Genomic DNA, 20,190 nt, shown 5'->3' on the forward strand with positions numbered 1-20,190 from the left:
TCGTTATATACAAAAAGTATGTATATGGCATTGTTATGTATATATACGTACATGTAAAAGTGTACGCATTCATATGCATAACTCTATATTATGGGTTCTATTTCAGTAACATTCATTACTATTTATGTCGTAATATACATTTTAAGGGTTAATATTGTGTGTGTCAGGAACGCGCAGACTAATTTAACAAAATATAAGTGATGGTGCTTGTCATCTGATTTTAACTGTAAGTGAAATAAAGTGCTCTTCTGTGTAATGTAAATCTATGATGTCACATATACCTGTTGCACGACTTATGCACGTAAACATGTATAAACTTGTGTACGTATTTTTGTATGCATATATATGTACACTCCAATTTCTATACGGTGCAGTTCAAGTACAATACGATGTTTTGCATATAAACAGTTCATATAATATGTTCAATGCATTATTTTTTTGTGCATTCTTTTTTACCTAAGCACAAGCATTAAAAATGTAGGAGCATTCGTATCAATTTAAAATTTGGTACAAATGGTACATATCGCTTCCATCTAGAAGGACAAGATAATTTTTTTTTTTTCAAAATTTAAAGCAGTTTTGTTTTGTTTTATTTTTTGTATTTTATAAACTCGCCATGGTGTAGCAATGCTATGTTTTCCATGTACATATATGTTTTCATATATGTAATGATGCTATGTATATATTATGTTATATGCATATGCATTATATATTATGTACATATATTTTATATTTTTTTTTTTATTTCGCCTTTTTTTCGTGTTATTTTTGGGGAACACTGCAAGTGGTGGAAACACATTTATTTAACGATTTTCATACACATTTCTTTGCAAATATATATTATATCTTCTATACGCGTGTTTATGCATATTTTGCATTTATTTATTACATATGTTTTTATGCTAATAAATGCGTAATTTATTATATATATTCGGACAAGAATTATGTTATTTTTGCGTACCATATTGTTGTGGGGCAATGGCGCTATTTTTTTTTTTTTTTTTTTTTTTTTTTTTTTTTTTCTTTTTTTGTGTTTTTTTTTTTTTTTTTTTTTTTTTTTTTTTTTTTTTTTTTTTTTTTTTTTTTTTTTTTTTTTTTTTTTTTTTTTTTTTTTTTTTTTTTTTTTTTTTTTTTTTTTTTTTTTTTTTTTTTTTTTTTTTTTTTTTTTTTTGCGAGTATAACTCTATGCTCCTTTTGAGGATATGGCATGTTCGGTATATAAAATATCGTTCGTTACATTTTTTCACCATATCTTCACATACACATGTTTCTTTTTTTCTTCATCCCGTGGAAAAAAGACTCAACACTAGAATCCTCTCGTGTTACCTACATTAACATCATTTAATGGTGTATGTGTATATTCACATTTTTTCCACTATTTGCTTTTCGCCATTATATTATATATCCATTTTACTTATGTCAAGTTAACAAAATTTTTTATCATGGGTGGTTTTATGTGTATGAACACATTAGCAGGTAAAGAGTGCTTCATTTGAATATGCCCATATTAATACATAAAGAAGAAAAGAACAACAAAACCATTCATTATCTCAAATGATAAAATGAAAAAACGGAGTGTAGCCGTTCATTTTATTTATACAGTGCATATTTGAAAGGCAATTTCTTAGGTGAATTTTTTTTTTTTTTTTTTCCTCCGCAAATAAAATTGTTTTTAGAATATTTTTCAAATGGCAAAAAGAATAAGTAAAACTGAAAAGCAGACAACCATAAAATGTGTGATTAAGTCGAAATAGGGAAAAAAATATATATATTGCGTGCATAAAAAAATTACAATTTGGTTGGACCCTTTGTCTGGGCATTGTTCTCTCGTTCTGCTCATACATAAAGGGTCCCTTTTCGAAAGGGGCAGAATTTACGAAAGGATGTATAATATACATGATGAGGCGATATATATATATATATATGCATATGCACATACATACGTGTGCATATTTTATTCTTGATGGAATTTCCTACCATCCACAGCAACGAGCACAAACACCTTTCACTTAAATCCCAATATGAGTAAAAAAAAAAAAAAAAACTTTTACTGTTTGTATAAGCATGAAATAAACTTCTTTCCCCCTGACATATCAAAGGAGCTTAGTAGAAGCATCGATGTATGTAAGAACTTAAAATTTATTAGCTAACATGTGTACAACATTTTTCAGTACATGGATATAAATGATTGGCATTTATATTGTATATATTAATATGTGTAACTTAATGGAATAGAAATGGCCTAGGTTCTCATTCAGAAGTATATGCAGATATGCTAGATTTGTATACATATACGTATACTTGTATACAAACCTTATATTGTCTTCCACGTTTTCCATATATGCATTTGCTATAAAACGGAAGGATAATAATATTGTGATAAGGTAGAAGTTGGTGTATATATGTATAAATAGTTTTTTTTTTTTTTTTTTTTTTTTTTTTCCATTTGTTTTTTCATACTCTTATTTTTAAACCCATTTAAAGGATAACACATATTCTCGTTTTCTCTTCAATGTGACAAACGTTGGGTGTTCCTTAACAATTGAACTATTAGACGATCATAAATCCATATACATTAAGAACAAAACTTCTTTTTTAAAATGCGTGAAAAAGAATAAGAAGGAAAAAAATATATTATGAATACATAAATAATAATAGGATACACACTTGAAACAGTTTACATTTTCTCTTTTGTTATAAAAAGTAGCACTTCATGTTATGTTATTTTTTCTCTTTTTTATCATATCGAACGGCGATATTCCTCCATTCTTGTTCAGTTATTTTCGAGCCGTTCATGAAGTGAAATTAGGAGAATACACAACTGTGAACTTTAACGTCATAGTTATATGTGCAATGAAAAAAAAAAAAAAAAAAAAAAAAAAAAAAAGTGACAAAATAAGTAACAAAGTGATAATATATTCATGTTAAAAATAGCAGAATTGTTAAATGAGTTAATCCTCTAAGCGAATAAAAGAACATGTGAATTATATGTGCAAGAGTGGGAAAGGGGGGGAAAAAAAAAAAAAAAATGTGCAATGATTTGAAGTCTATGTATTATTCACTTTTCCAAAGAAGGAAAAAGTATCTCATATGTATAAAGTTTCTTTTTTCTTTTTTTTTTTTTTTATTTCAATTTTATTCGTAGGATATTTTTTATGCTAAACTGGACTATGTACATATATATTTAAGTATGTACGTACGAACATATGCATGTTTTTTTTTTTTTTTTTTTTTATTTATTTATTTATTTCATTTTTACTTTGTGTGTATCATTTTCTCCAAATTCAACAAAAAAACATTTGTAAGTTAAACTAGGAATTTATATGCCCTCTCGCTCCCAAATAAATTTCTCAGTATTTGCGTTCTCATGAGATATTGGGAAAGGGGGAGAAGCACAATAAGGAAAACGGGAAGAAAGAAAACAACAGTAAGATATTAACTCATTAGTGAACAAGAAAAACAGCAGATATAGCCACTCTTTGTGGAAAAATCATTTTAATTGAAATATACTCCAATCAAAACCGTTTTTATTTGCCACATACATAATATGTGTGAACATATGCAACCGGTATAAGAAGCAAGAAAAAGATAGAGACTTATCATGGGGACTATAAAAAAAAAAATCGGTGCAAGTCTAATTATGCACAAAGGAAACGAAGAAATAGGATCACAATAAATTCACAAATAAATATGGATAGAAAAACTGGATGTGTATATAAAATTAAGGAAAGTATGAGAGGTAAAAATATATGTAATACGCATGATGAGGACACATGTGAAATAAAAAAAAAAGGATGTGTATTACGTCATTTAAATGATCAAGGAGATGATTTAATTAATAACTCTGTTGATGTGGAATATGTGAATAAAATTCACAGTTACAACAAAAACAGAATAATGCACTGTTTCGAAAATATAAAAGAAAACTACAATTTAGAACCACCAGTATGTAGCTATTCTAATGCAAGAGTCAATGATAAAGAAGAAAATTCTCTGAATAACAAAATTTCCAGTAATGAATCAATTTCCATGAGCAATGTGAAAGAAGAACAGATTCTCATTTTAAGTAATGTGCATGAAACTGCATATCACAAGCAAAGAGATGAATCTCTCTCAAATGACTCTGCCGAAATAAACAATTTGCTTTTTGCAAAAAATGAAGTAGTAAACGTAGTTAATAGTTTTTCGAAAGAGAAATCAATCGAAGACAGAATCAAACAAGGGCATGAGTGCATTTATGGAGATGTTGCTTGTGGTGCATATTCTGCCCATGTAAACGATTTTGCTGAAACTGCGCACAGTGGTGGAGATGAAAACATTAGTGAACATGATGACTACGGCGACTTTGCTGCAATTTCCTCTTTTGCCTCCTTTGGTGATTCTTCTTATCCTGCTTGTGCAGATGTCGCGGGTAATATCACAAGTGTTGCTCAATCCGCTTGCCCCTATGAGAGTGACCAATGGAAAGATCAGAGTGATGTGATTCAGTCGGAACCAAACGTTAAGGAGGAAGAGAGTGAAGGAGATAATGAAATAAAAAAAATATTAGACGTACTACAGAATTTAAAAAATTACAAATTTCAAGATACAAACAATTTCGATAATGACATATACTATGAGCACTTTGATGATGATGTCGAAAATGAAGAAGCAAATAAAAATAAAATAGGAACCTATTTTCAAGAAAAAAATACTCCCTTTTTAGAAAACAAGTACCTTTTTAAAGGGCCAAATGCTAAAACGGTTGACACTACTGCTGGTAGTGAAAAAAATGAAGAGGAGGAATATTTAGATTTGCAAAAATTAAAAGAAAAGTACAAGAAGTACAACTTTTCACTAAGTGAAAATGATGAAGAGGAGGAAGCCGAAAATATGAAGCAGTCAAACCTGGAAATGTGCTACAGGCGCTTAATGGAAGACATCTGTTGTAATAATAATGAAATGGAAAAAATTGATAAATCAAATGAGAGTCAAAGGGAGAAAGAGGAAAAGAACGAGGCAACAGATGAGAATTATCCTGTCGACGCACACATTTTCCACACTAACAATAATGAAGACTTACATAATTCATTGAATACTTTTAACCGTGTCAAAAAAAAAAAGAGAAAAAAGAAAAGTGAAAAAAGAGGGGGAGAAAAAGTAAATGAAGTAAAAGAAGTAAAAGCGGGAGAGTATCCGGAGCATTGTACTGATGAATTTACAGGACTAGACATCCTCGAGAGCAACTCTTATCGCATCTCAAGTAATTCTTTTAGAAGACACGATTCAGAACAAGTGGATTGTCATGAAACGGATAGCAGGGATGGACGTAAGAACAATGACAGGAATGTTTCAAACAACTCTGAATATCTCAAGGGACTGAACCATAATGGTATTCCCAGAAATGGGAAATATGATTACAGTGACAGTTCAGAAACGAACATGAACATGGATGTGAAATACAAACCCGGAGATTTGCAGAAATCGGGAAAATGTGAACCAAATGAGAAAAAGGACAAAACGGAATTTAACCAAAATGAAAAAAAAAAGGAACAGGATGAAGCTACACAAAATGAAGTTATACACGATGGTGCTTCAATCGATGGTGCTTCAAACGATGGTGCTTCAAACGATGGTGGTGCAATCAATGGTGCTTCAAACGAGGAATATAACAACACCACGGATTCGCCTATCCCTGCAAAGAAAGACCAAGTTAAATTTGAGGAGAAGATACGAAAAAGAAAATTGCTGAAGGAAAATATGAAAAGCCTAAAAAATAAGGAAAAGAATAAACTCAACGAGGGAGAGAATTCTAATGTAAATGAAAATGAAGGGGGGAATGCAGCACCGAATATGAACACTATAAATCTAAATTTGAACATTCCTGTAGACATGACAAAATCTGTGCCGACGACTCCATATAATGAACTTTCTGAAAAAATAAGAAACATAATGAATTCGAATGATAATGATCAGGAAGATAAGAATAATTTAGAATTTGATCACTATTTAAGTAAGTTACACAACTTGAAAAGCTTGCTTCGCCAAGAGATTAGTCAAAGTGATGAAGATGACAAAAAATGTAATCGACCCAGTGAGGAACATACTGGTGATGACAACGATGAGGATGACACAGCTCAACCACAAAAAGAAGAAAAGATAGATATAGGTAATACTGAATGTAGACAAAAATATTATTGCGAAGAAATAGAAAAAGAAGGGGGGAAAAGGAATACCATGCTCAGAATTAGAAGCTTTGAATTGAGAGATGTGGACAGAACGAAAAAAAAAAAAAAAAAAAAAAAGACAATAAAAAGAAGCAGCAGTAGCGGGAGGAGAAGAAGAAGAAGAAGAAGCAAAAAGGATGATAAAGGGACAGCACAGAAAATAAGTGTCGAGGAAACAGATCGGACAAGCAGCAAGGAGGAAGAAGAGACAAGCGGTGGGGAGGACAAAGAAATAATCCATGGGGAAGCTGACCAAGATGATTCCAGTGTCGAAATGGGGAAAAAGAGAAAGGGAGAAGGAAAAAAAAACAACAATGGAAATACAGACAATTCGGAGGATGAAGAAAAAACCATTGACACAGATCGCTCTCGTGCTTCATCCCACGGATCCAGAGAAATAAAGGGCCACATACCGAAGATTTACAGTAAGATAAATAAAAAGTTTGCACAAACAGAGGTGCAAACAAAATCAAAATTAAAAGCACAAGAGCATGGGAAGGGGCAAGAGAAGGAGCTAGAGCAAGCAGAGTTGCGTGCAGAATCGGAGACACAGGAGCGGACGTCTGCCGAGGTGCAGTCGCTACAAATTGAATTGATTGCAGAAAAGAATAAACTGCTGAAAAGGGGAATGAAAAATCTTCAAAGGGAAATGGTTAGGTATAAAAAGATGGAAAAGATGTTTTATAAAAATAAGGAGAAATATAAAAAAAAACTAACGCTGGTTAATGAATACGAAAAGAAAATCGATTACATGATTGTAGACTTTAAGAAATTAAAAGAAACCTGCACAATCAAGGAGAAAAAACTTGCAAAATTTGAAGAAATAACAAAGTACATGAACGATCAATTTTCTGTGAGCAAAATTCAATTTGAAAATAAAATGAATGAATATGTGCTGTTTTTAAAAAAGAAAGATTCCGAAATTTATATGCTTAAAGAGTTAATAAAAGAAAAGGAAAATATTATTTCATTCAATGAAAATATTCTGAAGCAATATAAAAATGATATTGATGACATGTTAAGGCAAAATATTGAACGCGTAGAACATGTAAAGGGAAAATTGAAAGCACAGCAAGACATGATTACTGGAAAAGACGAGAAAATTAAAATGCTTGAGCAAAATATACATAATTATTCTGATCAAATAAACAAAATGGACAATGAAATAAAAAAATTACTATATCAAATAGATTTAGACAATGAAAAGGGAAAAGAATTAAAAATAAATTATGACAAGGAAAAAGAAAAAAATGTCCAATTATCGAATCAAATTGACCAAATCAGTAGAGAAAACAAAGATTTACATTACAAAATTGAAAATTTATTACAAAATGAAAAAAATATTATGAACAGTAATGTAGAATTAGTGGAAAACCAGAAAGTCTTATGCATGGAGAATGAAAAAATGAAAAATGAAAGGAACTTACTCATAAATGAAAAGACACAAATAGAAGAAAAGTACAACACAATCAGTGCTGAACACAATAAAATAAATGAACAAGTTGTTGTTCTGAAAAAAGGAAATGATAAGCAAGAAATCGAGCTAGCCAAATTAAGAGAAGAGCTAGCCATTTTTGAAAAAAAAAACGCAAAATTAAAGGAAGAAAAAGAACAAGTCGAAAAATTAAGCCTTAAACAAACAGGAGAAACAGACAGCATAAAAAATTCCCTGGAAGAAACTAAGAAAAAAATGTTGAATTACATGAATGAAAGAAATGAATTAAAAGAAATAGTTGATGATTTAAAAAAAAAAAATGATGCACTTACTTCAAAAAATGAACAAGAAGGTAACATATGGAAAGAAGAAATCGAAGATTTAAAAGCAAAATTAGAAGAAAGTAATAAATTATATTGTAAGGAAAAGGAAGTTATAGAAAATTTAAGTAAAGGAAAAAATAAGTTTATTAAAGAATGTGAAAAGTTAAAAAATAAAAATAAAAAAATTACATCCAAATTGAAAGAAAATGAAATGAAAATGAAAGAAAGTTTGAATCAAATTATGAAAGAAAAAAAGGAATATCTAGAAAAAGAAAAAAACAATTTTTCACAAAAAGTACAATCATTAGAACAGGCGTTTCAAATTTCGTATAACGAAATACATGAACAAAACAACTCACTAAAAGTTGAATTAGATGAAGTAAAAATAATTAATGAAGATTTAAAAAAAAATTCCCAAAATCTACTAAACGTCAATGAAGTTTTAACAAAAGAAATGAAAGCATACAATGAAGAAAAAGAAAAATTCATCAAAGGATTAAAAAATATCAAACAAGCCTATCTCAAAATAAAAAGTGAAAATGAACAGCTAAAGAAAAATGCCTTTGAATTCATTAAAGAGGAAGTTGAACAAAATTACGTTTCTCTCTCTGTCCACAATAACCTTATGAATGAGCAGAAGAATTTGCTTCTAGAGAAAGACATGCTAAGGTCTCAACTCAAGGAAAATGAAACTCTCATTATGAACCTAAATAAGGATAAATCGGAAATTAGCGAAAATTTGATTAAAATTTCTAAGGAGAATGAGGAACTCAACACGAACATACGAGTCAAGAATAAAATCACGGAAGATGTAACAGCCAATGTTGAGGTTAGGGTCTAGCGAGGGTCAAGCGAATGTACCACACGAATGAACCACCCTTCTGCGTCATAATGCTTTCGACCGTGTGGTGTCATTATAAATTTGTCATTCTTTGCATTGATCATCTTTACATTGATAACCTTTGCATTCGAGTGCTTCTCTACGTTGGAGAGCATGCAAAAAGACTCTCTCTATTTTACCTCCATACATACACACACATATAAACACATGAACAAACTTCCAATTACACACGCAGAAATTAAAGGTAGATCTAAACAGTAAAGACGAAGAAGTGAAAAGAAAAACACTGGAGCTTAAAAAAATGGAACGTGATTATAAAAAATTGCTAGAAGATTACAAAATAGAAAAAAAGAACCTAATTTCCAAGTATGAAAACGAGCTGGATACCTACATGAGCAAGTGTGAATTTGCACATGTCAAGTATAAAACGTGTGAAGAAGAGGTAAGAAACCCTATCATTCAATGTGTGAAATAAAAAAGTTAAATGTAAAAACTATCTGTACATGGCCTAATAACATGTATGAATAATTTGTGCATATTTTTACGTACAGTGATTAAAATAAATGGGCAGTTAGGTTGATGGTCTAATGTTTGTTCTTTTCTCTTCATCTGTGTTAATTTAACAATTCGTTATTATATAATTTCTTTCTTGGGATGTTAATTTTTCTCAATACGTTTCCCTTTTCTTATTCTGTGATATACTCCTCTCATATTTTTGCAGATAAAAGAACTAAAAAATAAATTGAAGATGAAGGATGATGTTATAGAATATACGCATAAAGAAATCGAAAATATTAAGGAGTCATTCTGGTATTTAGGAAAAAAAAAATATTTTTTTTTTTTTTTGATAAACATCCCATACATTTTTTTTTAAATCTACTATCTACCATGTTCCCACTTTTTTTTTCCCCTCGCCCTTTGTAGCAACGAATATGAATGTAAAATTAAGAATGTAGTTGAAGAGAAGGATAAAGAGATGTATGCTATACAGAAAAAGTATAGGGAGTTACAGGACGACAACAACGTGAGTTTTTTTTATTTTTCTTATTTTTAAATACGTAATATGAGATAACTAGATTAATATATGTTCACACGTGCATGTACACTCATGCATAATATATGCAACTTCCTCACCTGTTTTATATTGTTTTCTTAACATTAACACATTAGATGAGGAAAAACGAAATCATAAAATTAAATAAAATGTTTGAAGACGCAAACAAGAAAATAAAGAAAAGGGATATGGAAATGTACATACTGTTAGAGGAAAACAAAAAGCAGAAAGAAAAGGCTGCCAAAAAAATGACCAAGGTTAATGAATTGTTAAATAATCTACAAAAGGAGTACACGAATAATATTCCATAATATGCAATAAAATGCATCCTTTTATATATTTTTATGAGTTTCATTTTTTTTTTTTTTTTAACTGTTCAATTTAAAGTCTCATTATTTTCTTCTTATTGAATGATCCATAAAAATTTGAAAAATTTATCTACTTAAAATTTTCTTGTTTGTTACGTTCAAATTTGATTTTCTTATCATACCACCTTGCGCGTTTTACTTTGCGGGTTTTATATTACGCGTTTTACATTGCTAGTTTTATTTTGTTTATTTTTTTTGCGTATTTTACTTTACCTTTCCGCCCCCCTCACTATATTTTCAAACAAATTCTTTACTAATCAGGGGGATTATATTCCTTGTTTGTTTCTCAGAGTACATTTGTCCATGTAGAGGATGTTACAATCTTCCTTTTGTGCACCTACATGATATGCACAAACGGAGGCGTATATAATTATGTATACCTTTTAACTTTCTTTCCAATGCTCACAAAAAGAGTTATTTACTTAAAATATGATTTTGTCATTATTGACGGCGCGCAAAATGTATATGCATCGGGGTAATAAAAACCCTTATGAAGCTGGTTGCTGCACCCACCCACCCCCTGCTTGTTTGTCTGCCCTCCTGCATGTCTGTTTGTTTGTTTATTTTTTCTCTTCCATTCTGATATTTCTCCCATGAAGAAGACAAAACACGCAGGGGAATTTTTCCAAATTGGAATGATACCCATTAAACCGAACTATATAAACCAGTAATTTGGATGAGCTATGCTTTTTTTTTTTTTTTTTTTAATATTCTTCATCTGAAGATGATAAAATATCATTTGGTGAAATAAATTTTACATTTTTTAAAGCATCTTCTGTATTTGTAGATGGTGCAGACATTCTTTTAAATGCAAGATCATTTTGCGATGATGAGTTATCATCATCTGGTTGCTTTGCTTTCTTTGCTGATATATTAAAAATGGTCTCATTCATTTTCCTTTTCATTTTTTTCATTTGAAAATCGTTATGCAGGTTGTTCTTCAGAATAAAGTTTTCTAGTTCTTCATCTATTTTTTCTTTTTTGTTCTTTAAATAGTTGTAAATCAGAAATGCTATTCTTTTTTCTGATGTTTGTATGAACGTTATGGCGTGTCCTATGAAATCAAAAAAAAAAAAAAAAAAAAAGTACACATATTTTTATATGCATATACAGGCAAAAAAGTCATACCACGTGAACCATTTTGGCTAGCTCTACAGCAATTGCAAAAATGCACACATACCTCTATTGTTAATACGAGAACATCTGCCTATCCTATGGATATAAACAAAAAGGTCATTAGGACAGTCGTAGTTGATGACAAAGCTCAAATTGACGACGTCTATACCCCTTGCCATAAGATCTGTGCTTATCAAAATGTGTGTTTTTTTTTTCTTCAAAGACTCGAATTTGTACATCCTTTCGGTTTGGTCTATATCTCCATATATATAATCAAAGGATATATGCCTGAGTGACAATTCTTTTTTCAATTTTTCATATAAAATCATAACATTTTTTTTGCTATTACAAAAAATAAATCCTTGTCCATTTGGGATACAAGTATGGAGGCACTTTAGTAAATAACTATATTTATAATTTTCTTCAATAATATAAAACTTTTTATCAATGAGAACATTATTTTCTCCTACTTTTATTATGATAAATTTTTTATTTAAATACGGTTTGGCCAATTCACATGATTGTTCAGAAAATGTGGATGAAAATAATCCTTTAATTGCATCTGGCCTTATATTTTTCAAAATTGATGTAACTGAATGAACAAATTGTTTTGAAAAAAGTCTATCAAATTCATCCAAAATGACATACTTAATATTAGTTAAGAATATATATTTTTTATTTACAAAATTTATTAACGTTTTTACATTTGCAATTATGATATCCACTCCTCGGTGAATATCATCATACGCCTTTTTATAGTTAATTCCACTAAATAAAATGCACGATTTTAATTTATTCATGGAGAGTTTGTTAATATTTTCAAGTATCTGCACACACAACTCTCTCGTAGGTGTTAGTATGAGAGCGTGGGATGAGGGATTGTATTTATGCAAAGACGATGACACTATGTGTGATGGTGTCAAATTTTGTTGTTCGTCTAGGATATTTTCCTTGTCGACTTTTTTATTTTTATTTTTTTCAATTTGTTTATAATTTAACAAATGAATTATTAAAGATAAAATGAATGACAGTGTCTTTCCTGAACCCGTTCTGCTGTTAGCAATAAAATCTCGACCACTTAAAAAAATTGGAATAACAATACTTTGAATAGGTGACAAAATACTAATTGATACATTGTACATATTTTCTAATATGTCCTTATCTATGACATTTTTTAATTGTAAAAAGGAGAAAATGGGTTTGGGAACGTTGAATCCTATTGTTGTAATATTGTTTTTCTTCTTATATTCTACACTTTCTTCTAGGGTAAAGTTTGTAATACTTGCATCTGTAACAAAGATGTCTTTGTCAAAATGGTCAAGTTGTATTTCTTCATAATTAATATCATTTTCTATTAACTCGTTTTCCCTATTGTTATTTCTTTCGTTGTGGAAAAAGTCTCCATCTTCTGAATCTTTTTCGTGATCATCCATCGTGCCTCTTGCGTGTGTAGCATTTTTCCCTCCATGTGCTTCGGCACGCCGTTTTTCATTGGCCATCTCTTCGTTTTTTTTCTCCAAAAATTCGTAAATATCGGCTGTGACGTCATTGTCATCTAGGCTATCATCATCTTGGTTTGTATGACCCCCCCCCCAAGCAAGGTAATTTGCCGTATGTCCATTTTTCTCATCACTATCTAATGTATGATCATTTGTCCTTTCTTCATCTTTCATTGTATCATGATTAATTTTGCTTTGCTTCACGAAGTATGTCCTGCAACGGTTGCTATTATTTCCCCTACGAGTTTCTGTTCTATTTCCTGCACAATTATCCCCTCCATTGTCTACATAATTACTGCTTACACTTTTTGTTTCATTAGGTACTAAATTGTTTTTCTTCTCTTCGTATACTTTGGCATTCTGCTTTTCCTCCTCGAGAACCTTATTTATTTCCATCATGAATTCGTCCAATGGGTCGATTTCATCATTCCCTGATTCCTTTTCCTTTGCATCTCTCCCATTCTCATGCGTGGATTTTTCATCTTGATCAAAAAAGGACTCTTCATTTTGGTCGATCCCCTGCTCATTCACTCGCCCACTCATCTGTTCATTCGCCTGCCCATTCATCTATACATTCAATTCATATACTTTCTCAAATGATACTTCATCTGGATATTAATCGTATTACGCACCTTGTTCAACACTTCACTATATGTGCCCTGTACATTCAGTTTCTCCATCCATAATAAGTCCTTATATATATATATATATATATATATATATATATATATATATATATATATATATATATATGTGTTGCCACAGGTAAGTACACGCACGTGCCTTAATACCGTTTGTGGGGATCAGCGTATTTAAACCATAAAAAATGTGCGATAAAATGAGGGATAAAAAGAGTGATAATATGAATTCAAACGCGAACGAATAAATAAACGGGAAAAAACGAACGAGAAAGTAAAAAAGAAAGTAAACGGGTAAAACAAATAATATATATGCATGTACGTCTCTATATATGTACGTGTATACATATGCACGTGAATATGTATAGAGCAAAAAAGAAAAAAATATATCCCGTTCGAACAGACTAAAAATGAGGGAAAAAAGATACGACAATTAAAATGCGGAAAGTGAGTGCAGAAATTTTTTCTCAATTATGTACTTTACTCTGGCTCTTTAAAACATAAAATTAAACGCATTCGCAAATTCATGAACATTTGCATGTGACGAGTTGGAGGGGGAGAGATTGCTCAAAGTAAACATATTTTGTAGGGCAACCGGTAGCGTGTTAAAAAAAAAAAAAAAAAAAAAAAATAAAACATACATATATGCATATACGATACGACACATACGATCGCTTGTTTCGTGACGTGATATCCATGAAAAACATTATTCTCTGTATGAAATTTTTTTCATGGGGAATATAAACATTGTAGCAAATTCTGAACACTCATGCCTTTGCCACACGAGTCGTTATGGAAATCACACATATACACATCTCAACTGCTCTTTGCATTTGGGAGATCAGCATTAAAGCACTCATAATAACACACTGTTAGGGGGAGGTGTGGCATATAGTTAATACATATTCACATGCATGTACAATATATATACATGTGCGTAGGCTTATATCAGGGGATCATATATATCACTTATATGCATGAATCTACATATTTTATCACTCCTTTGTAAACACAGATTGGAATAAAAGGGGGAGGGGAGAGAACTGTTTGGCATGTTATGATGCTTCGTAACAACGAACACACATATTCCATGTAGTAATATTCTGAATGTTACATTTCTATATATCAATAACATATTTTAGCACATGGCCTACATGAATCTGTGGAAAAAACGGATGAGTTTCTGTTAGAGAGTTTATTAAAAGTCCTTGTCACTACATTCCAATAGCATTTAGTATATCGTATTTTTTTTTTTTTTTTTTTTTTTTTTTTTTTTTTTTTTTTTTTTGCTATAGTGTAAAAATATGGAGAATAGATTTACGGGGATTAAAAAAATCCCACCCTTCATGAAGGAACTGGAAGAAGCATACAATATATGCTACTGTGGAGGAAATATAATTGAAAAATGTTTTTTTGGAAAAGAGGTCAAAAGAAGGATAAACAAGAGTGAATTGCAAATGTACCAGTTGTGTATAATTCACTATCAGATATGCAATAAGGAAAAGGTTTATAAAATATCATACATTCAAGATGATCTAGACATAAGTAACAGTTTTTTTGATAGAGAATTAAAAATGTACATGTCGAAGGATGGTAGTATAGGGTGCTTATTTTGTAATGAAGAAAATAAAAGGAGAATAGATTTATTTAAAAATGAAACAAATAATGGGAAATTTTTTTTTACTTGTATGAATAGTGCACCAATTAGTAATGATATTCATAAAAAATTTTTTATGCATGAATCTTTTTGTTCATTCAATTTGAGTAATACCCTTATGATATATAGTGCTGAAAGTGATGATATGAAATTAAAAAAGGAAAATAATTTATCTCAAAAAAAAGACATGGAAAATTTAAAAAAACTTAATAATCATATTTTTACAGAAACGTTTGGTGAGCAATTCAATTACACTTTTTTCAATTTATATGTTTACAATTTAGAAGATAACACCATAAAGTATGTAACTGTCAAGGATATTTCAGGCTGTTATTACAATCCTCAGTTTATTGATAACACATCTTTTGTCTGCTTATCATATAGAACTGTACCCTATAGACTTGGAATATACGCCTTCAATGTGAGACCTAACGATTTGTATCTATGCACGCTGAACGATGCAGATGTAGATCCGTGTGACAAGGGAGACCGGGATGGACAAGATGGAAAAGATGGAAAAATGAGCAGAGCTACATCATCAAATGGAATAGGTATCACAACAAGTGAACGTAGCAAAAAAAATTACATCCGCTGTGCATATGCAAAGCTGTCTGGGAAGAACTTCAAACATATTGCATCTCCAATAGTAATTAGACACGACGATTCTTCAGTATATATTGCTTGCTTAGTAGTTTTTTCAAAAAATGAAGAATCGAAACAGCACTTAATGGAATACAATTTGGTGCTAATTAAGCTTGTGAAGGAGGATTCAAAATTGAGGGATAAAAAAACACGAATCGTTTCGTCTTCCCAAGGACTAAAGCATGAAGAAGTTCCATTTGAAGGCGGTTCATATGGGAGTATTGAGAGTAGCGAGGATCTTAATGAGTATGATAATGAAACTAGTTCAACAGCACCGAATTGTGGAAATCAAGACGACATTTGTAGTTACAAAAAGGAAGAGACAGAGATTATAATTCGAGAGGGATGTTACACAGGATTTTTTAGAGGATTATATACGAATGAAATAAAAGGATGTTGTTACCCTTATCTGTTTTTAAATACGATTTTTTATTGCAACAAAATTGCTATTGCTGTTCATATTTTTACAAAGAAAATTTTCCGTATTTTAATTCACAATATATATATGGAAAATGATAAAACTACAAGTATTGAAATTCTGTGCATGAAGAATGATAACCTTTTTGTGAGCATAAGAAATATGCTTCTAAATGATGTCCTGGCTTATTGCATATTTAACGAAGGGAACATAAGTGGAGATTTCATTTATCTGACAAAGGTGCGAAGTTACAATTTAGATTTTACAGCATATGAAACGATAAAAACAAAGCAGACAAGTATAATTTATGCAAATGTAAATGACCATTCTAAAAAACTTTTTATGTTATTAAGTCAAATGGAAACATCATTATTTAAAGAAAAGCATCCATATGTGAGGAGAAAAAATGCTAGTTTCAATATGCTATACGAAAATGAAATTGATTTTTTGAATGATATAAAAAAGAAGGGATTATTCATGCCAAATTTTAACCTATTTAATGAAAAAAAAATGAGAAATTTAATCTTGTATATACATGGAGGACCATATTGTACTTTCTTAAATGAGTATAAAAATGTTTTCATTTTTTTTGCTGCATGTGGATTTGATATTTTGAGTATTAACTATGTTGGATCCTTAAGTTTCTCAGATAAACCGAATATTCTGAATGGTCATGCAAATTCTATTGAAATAAAGGATATCATGGATACTTTTAAAGAGTTTTATAATTTTTTTGGAGATTATGAAAATGTCTACTTGTATGGTGGATCTTATGGTGCATATGCCACGTGCTCTATTGTAACAAAATATAATTTATTTAAAAGTTGTTGTGTCATTAATGGATTGTTTGAATGGGTTTTGTCCACGTATTCTAGTGATGTCCCAGATTATTTTCTAAATTTAGGACTCAATAAAAATTCAGAGTACGATTGCTTTTATAGTAAGGATGAATATTCCAAATTATATGAATTATCTCCATTATATGATGTACAAAATATTTCAACTCCAATGTTAATTATAGCTTCTAAGGATGATATGCGTGTTTCTCATCACAACAGCATTTCTTTGTATAACCGATTGCGTGCATTGAAAAAAAAATCGAAACTTTTCCTTTTCGATAATTGCACTCATTCTGTGAAAAATATGGCCTATGAAGAGACACTCCTCATGAATGTCATTCTTTGGTTCTACGGCTACGACGGAAAGAAGAAGAGATAGGCATACGAACGGGGATGAAGAGAAAAGCACGACACAAAGTGAGTGGTAGGAAAAGGGATTTTTTTCCTAATGTGAGAAGGGGAAGACGGAGAAGAAGACAAAGGAGGAGAAAAAAAAACTAACTGAATAATCATCCAACAGAACTTATAGTTATGCTGGAGAATTATTTACACATGCAAAAATCGTGTCTAGTCAACGATCTACTATTGCATAGCATTAATTTCTTAAAAGAGACCGTGCGGATATATCAGGTCGAAGTAGATAGACCTATTGAACACACACAAGAGGTTACTCCATTATTTTTTTTTTCTTTAAGTCTCTGAAAAAAGAATTTAAGGTGCGATGCTTTGAGATAATTTGGGAGCGAATCGCTTGATTAAAATATTTTTCCCCTTTTGTGAGAAAGCAATAATTATTAAAAAATAAAAAAAAAAAAAAGGAGAGAAAATGGAAAGAAAATGGAGAGAGAGCGGAGAGAAAAAAAAATTCCATGCTATTAGTGACCCAAAGAGCACTGGGCACATTCAATCATACAAACTGCATTATCCTTAATTTTAACGTATGACATCTGAAACGTCTGCATTTGCGACATTCTCCCACTTCGCCCAATAAGTGGAGGTGACAAATAATGCTTCGAGTCACCAGTTTTTATTAAACTCAACCTCATCGTAATCTTCCTCTGTTTTCAGAATTTCTTGTTCTAAGAATTTGATTAGATCTCGGGCTGACCTTAAAAAAAAAAAAAAAAGAAAAAAAAAAAAAAATATATACTATCCTTGAAGGTGACGTGGTGATGCTGGGAAGTATGTTGCTTCAGTAGCAGAGAGGAACCCGTATGAATCAGATGTACATAGCAAACAGAACGAAATTACTTTCTCGTTTTTTCATCTATGATGTTGTTCATGGAGAGTTTCTCCCTATCTGCAAATTATGGAAGGAAAAAAAAAAAAAAAATCATAATAAAAATGAACAAAGTGGATTTCAAAGACACAAACAAGAAAGGCATCATAGTGGACCCCTAAATTAATGAATATGGAAATATTAGAAGTAACCTCGAATCCATGGATGATTCGCGAGCTCAGATAGATACGGTCTCTTGTCGTAATTTTTTTCAAGGGCACATTTCAAAAAGTTGCAAATATCATTGCTGAGATAAGTGTGTTCAAATTTTAAATGAACGAAAGAAACTTCATCTTGCGCAATATCTGAATATGTTTGTAATACGTCTTCACTGAAAAATGGGTATGAACCCATTAACATAAAATAAAGCAACAAGCCAATATACCAAGTGTTATTTTTATCATAATACATTTTTCTTATTTCTTGTGGTGATCTAATAAAAAACAATCCATATAAATCTCCCTTGTAATCGATATTGTCATACTTTTTGTCTTTACTCAATAAACTCACTCGTACTTCTTCCCTACTTTGATCTTTTAAATAAACACAATACCCATTTAAATTTCCATGATAAATGTTTTGCTCTTCTAGAAATAACAAAGCACTAATGATTTGCGAGAACCACTCTGCAAGAATCCTCTCGCTAATGATGGTGTCATTTTCTTTTAGCACGTCAAAGAGGAACCCACCCCTGTGCATATTTGGGAAGGGTGAATACGTTCATAGGTGTAGATGCGCAAGATGGAGTATCAATTAGATGCATAAAATAGAATAGATGAGTTGACAAAACGGCAATATGCGTAGAACAGACAGTGAAACTTACGTGCATCTCTCCATAACGACATGCACACTGTTTTCGTCCTTGTACATGTTGTAAACCTTTAACAAATATCGTGGCATAATGAAGGCACTATCATATGTAAGGGTCCTCAGTTTTAACAAATAATCAAATGTTGCTCCATTCAGCACATTTTTGCATAATTTCCTCACTAGCCTTTTCTCTCCTTTTCGTAAAAATGTACATGCATATAATTCCGCATCGTCCGAATGTCTTGAGCTCGATTCTATCACGTACCCGCGATGAAAATACTTGGTGTGTTTTTCTTTCGTGGCGTACAGAATTCCCATTTGTGTGGAATTGGAAGAGGAAATTGAAGTGAAACCGATTGTGAAGGGAGAAAATATGAGTGAACTTTAAAACGGAGTTTAAACCAAAAAAAAAAAAAAAAAAAAAAAAAAAAAAGACTAATTAGGCTATGCAGACATGTATTCATTCACCTATTCACATCGTGCACAATTTCACAAACCTTTGTGCATCTTAGCTGTAAGGGGAAAATGGTTAACTGGGCTGGGCAGTGCGCAGTATCATCGCGTGCATACATATAACCCGGTAAAATCATAGAATGTACATATATAAGCATAAAAGTTTAGTGTGCATATATTTTTTGCACAGCAGAACGAATTAAGGAAAACGAAAGGATATGCCTAATGGTGGTAAAAAACGAGAAAATGTGCAGAAAATAAACAAACGAAAAAAAAAAAAAAATGATAAAAAATGATAAAATAAAAATAATGAAAAGTGATAATAACTGACAAAATAAAAATAATGAAAAGCGATAAAATAATAAGACTCCTACCTGTTTTACCGATTCCATGGACAAGTTAACAAAATGAACCAAGAGGAAATTTTTTTTTTTTTTTTTTCGATCTTCTGAAACAGTGAAAATGCAAAGTGCGCAGTTAAAAAATATGCAAAAGAAAGATGTCTTTTTTTTTTTTTTTTTTTTTTTTTTTTTTTTCATCCTTTCTTATTTCTCCCTATTTACTTTTGCGTTTTGCACTTGAATGTTACAAAAGGCCTCTTAGCATTATTTT

At 30.9% G+C, this 20,190-nt stretch overlaps 4 protein-coding genes across 4 annotated transcripts; 2 read left to right on the forward strand and 2 right to left on the reverse strand.

The window, feature by feature from the left end:
- Positions 1-3,690: 3,690 nt before the first annotated feature.
- Positions 3,691-10,170, forward strand: PGO_081730 (hypothetical protein, conserved; the record flags this gene model as incomplete). The annotated part of the gene is made up of 5 exons (XM_028687395.1): positions 3,691-8,793; positions 9,041-9,247; positions 9,527-9,615; positions 9,730-9,829; positions 9,976-10,170. The coding sequence occupies 5 exons, from the start codon at positions 3,691-3,693 to the stop codon at positions 10,168-10,170; spliced, it is 5,694 nt and encodes a 1,897-aa protein (XP_028543196.1).
- Positions 10,171-10,931: 761 nt separating this feature from the next.
- On the reverse strand, positions 10,932-13,409 carry PGO_081740 (ATP-dependent RNA helicase; the record flags this gene model as incomplete). Its single annotated transcript, XM_028687396.1, has 2 exons — positions 10,932-11,281; positions 11,408-13,409. 2 exons carry the CDS (start codon positions 13,407-13,409, stop codon positions 10,932-10,934), a joined length of 2,352 nt encoding a protein of 783 aa, XP_028543197.1.
- A 1,375-nt stretch (positions 13,410-14,784) lies between these two features.
- On the forward strand, positions 14,785-17,415 carry PGO_081750 (hypothetical protein, conserved; the record flags this gene model as incomplete). The annotated part of the gene is made up of 1 exon (XM_028687397.1): positions 14,785-17,415. The coding sequence occupies one exon, from the start codon at positions 14,785-14,787 to the stop codon at positions 17,413-17,415; it is 2,631 nt and encodes an 876-aa protein (XP_028543198.1).
- Positions 17,416-18,053: 638 nt separating this feature from the next.
- PGO_081760 (protein kinase) lies at positions 18,054-19,443 on the reverse strand (the record flags this gene model as incomplete). The annotated part of the gene is made up of 4 exons (XM_028687398.1): positions 18,054-18,144; positions 18,288-18,336; positions 18,468-19,006; positions 19,139-19,443. The coding sequence occupies 4 exons, from the start codon at positions 19,441-19,443 to the stop codon at positions 18,054-18,056; spliced, it is 984 nt and encodes a 327-aa protein (XP_028543199.1).
- Between the last annotated feature and the right edge of the window lie 747 nt (positions 19,444-20,190).

Source organism: Plasmodium gonderi (genome assembly GCF_002157705.1).
Source record: "Plasmodium gonderi DNA, contig: Chr08, whole genome shotgun sequence".
Classification (NCBI taxonomy): Eukaryota; Apicomplexa; class Aconoidasida; order Haemosporida; family Plasmodiidae; genus Plasmodium; species Plasmodium gonderi.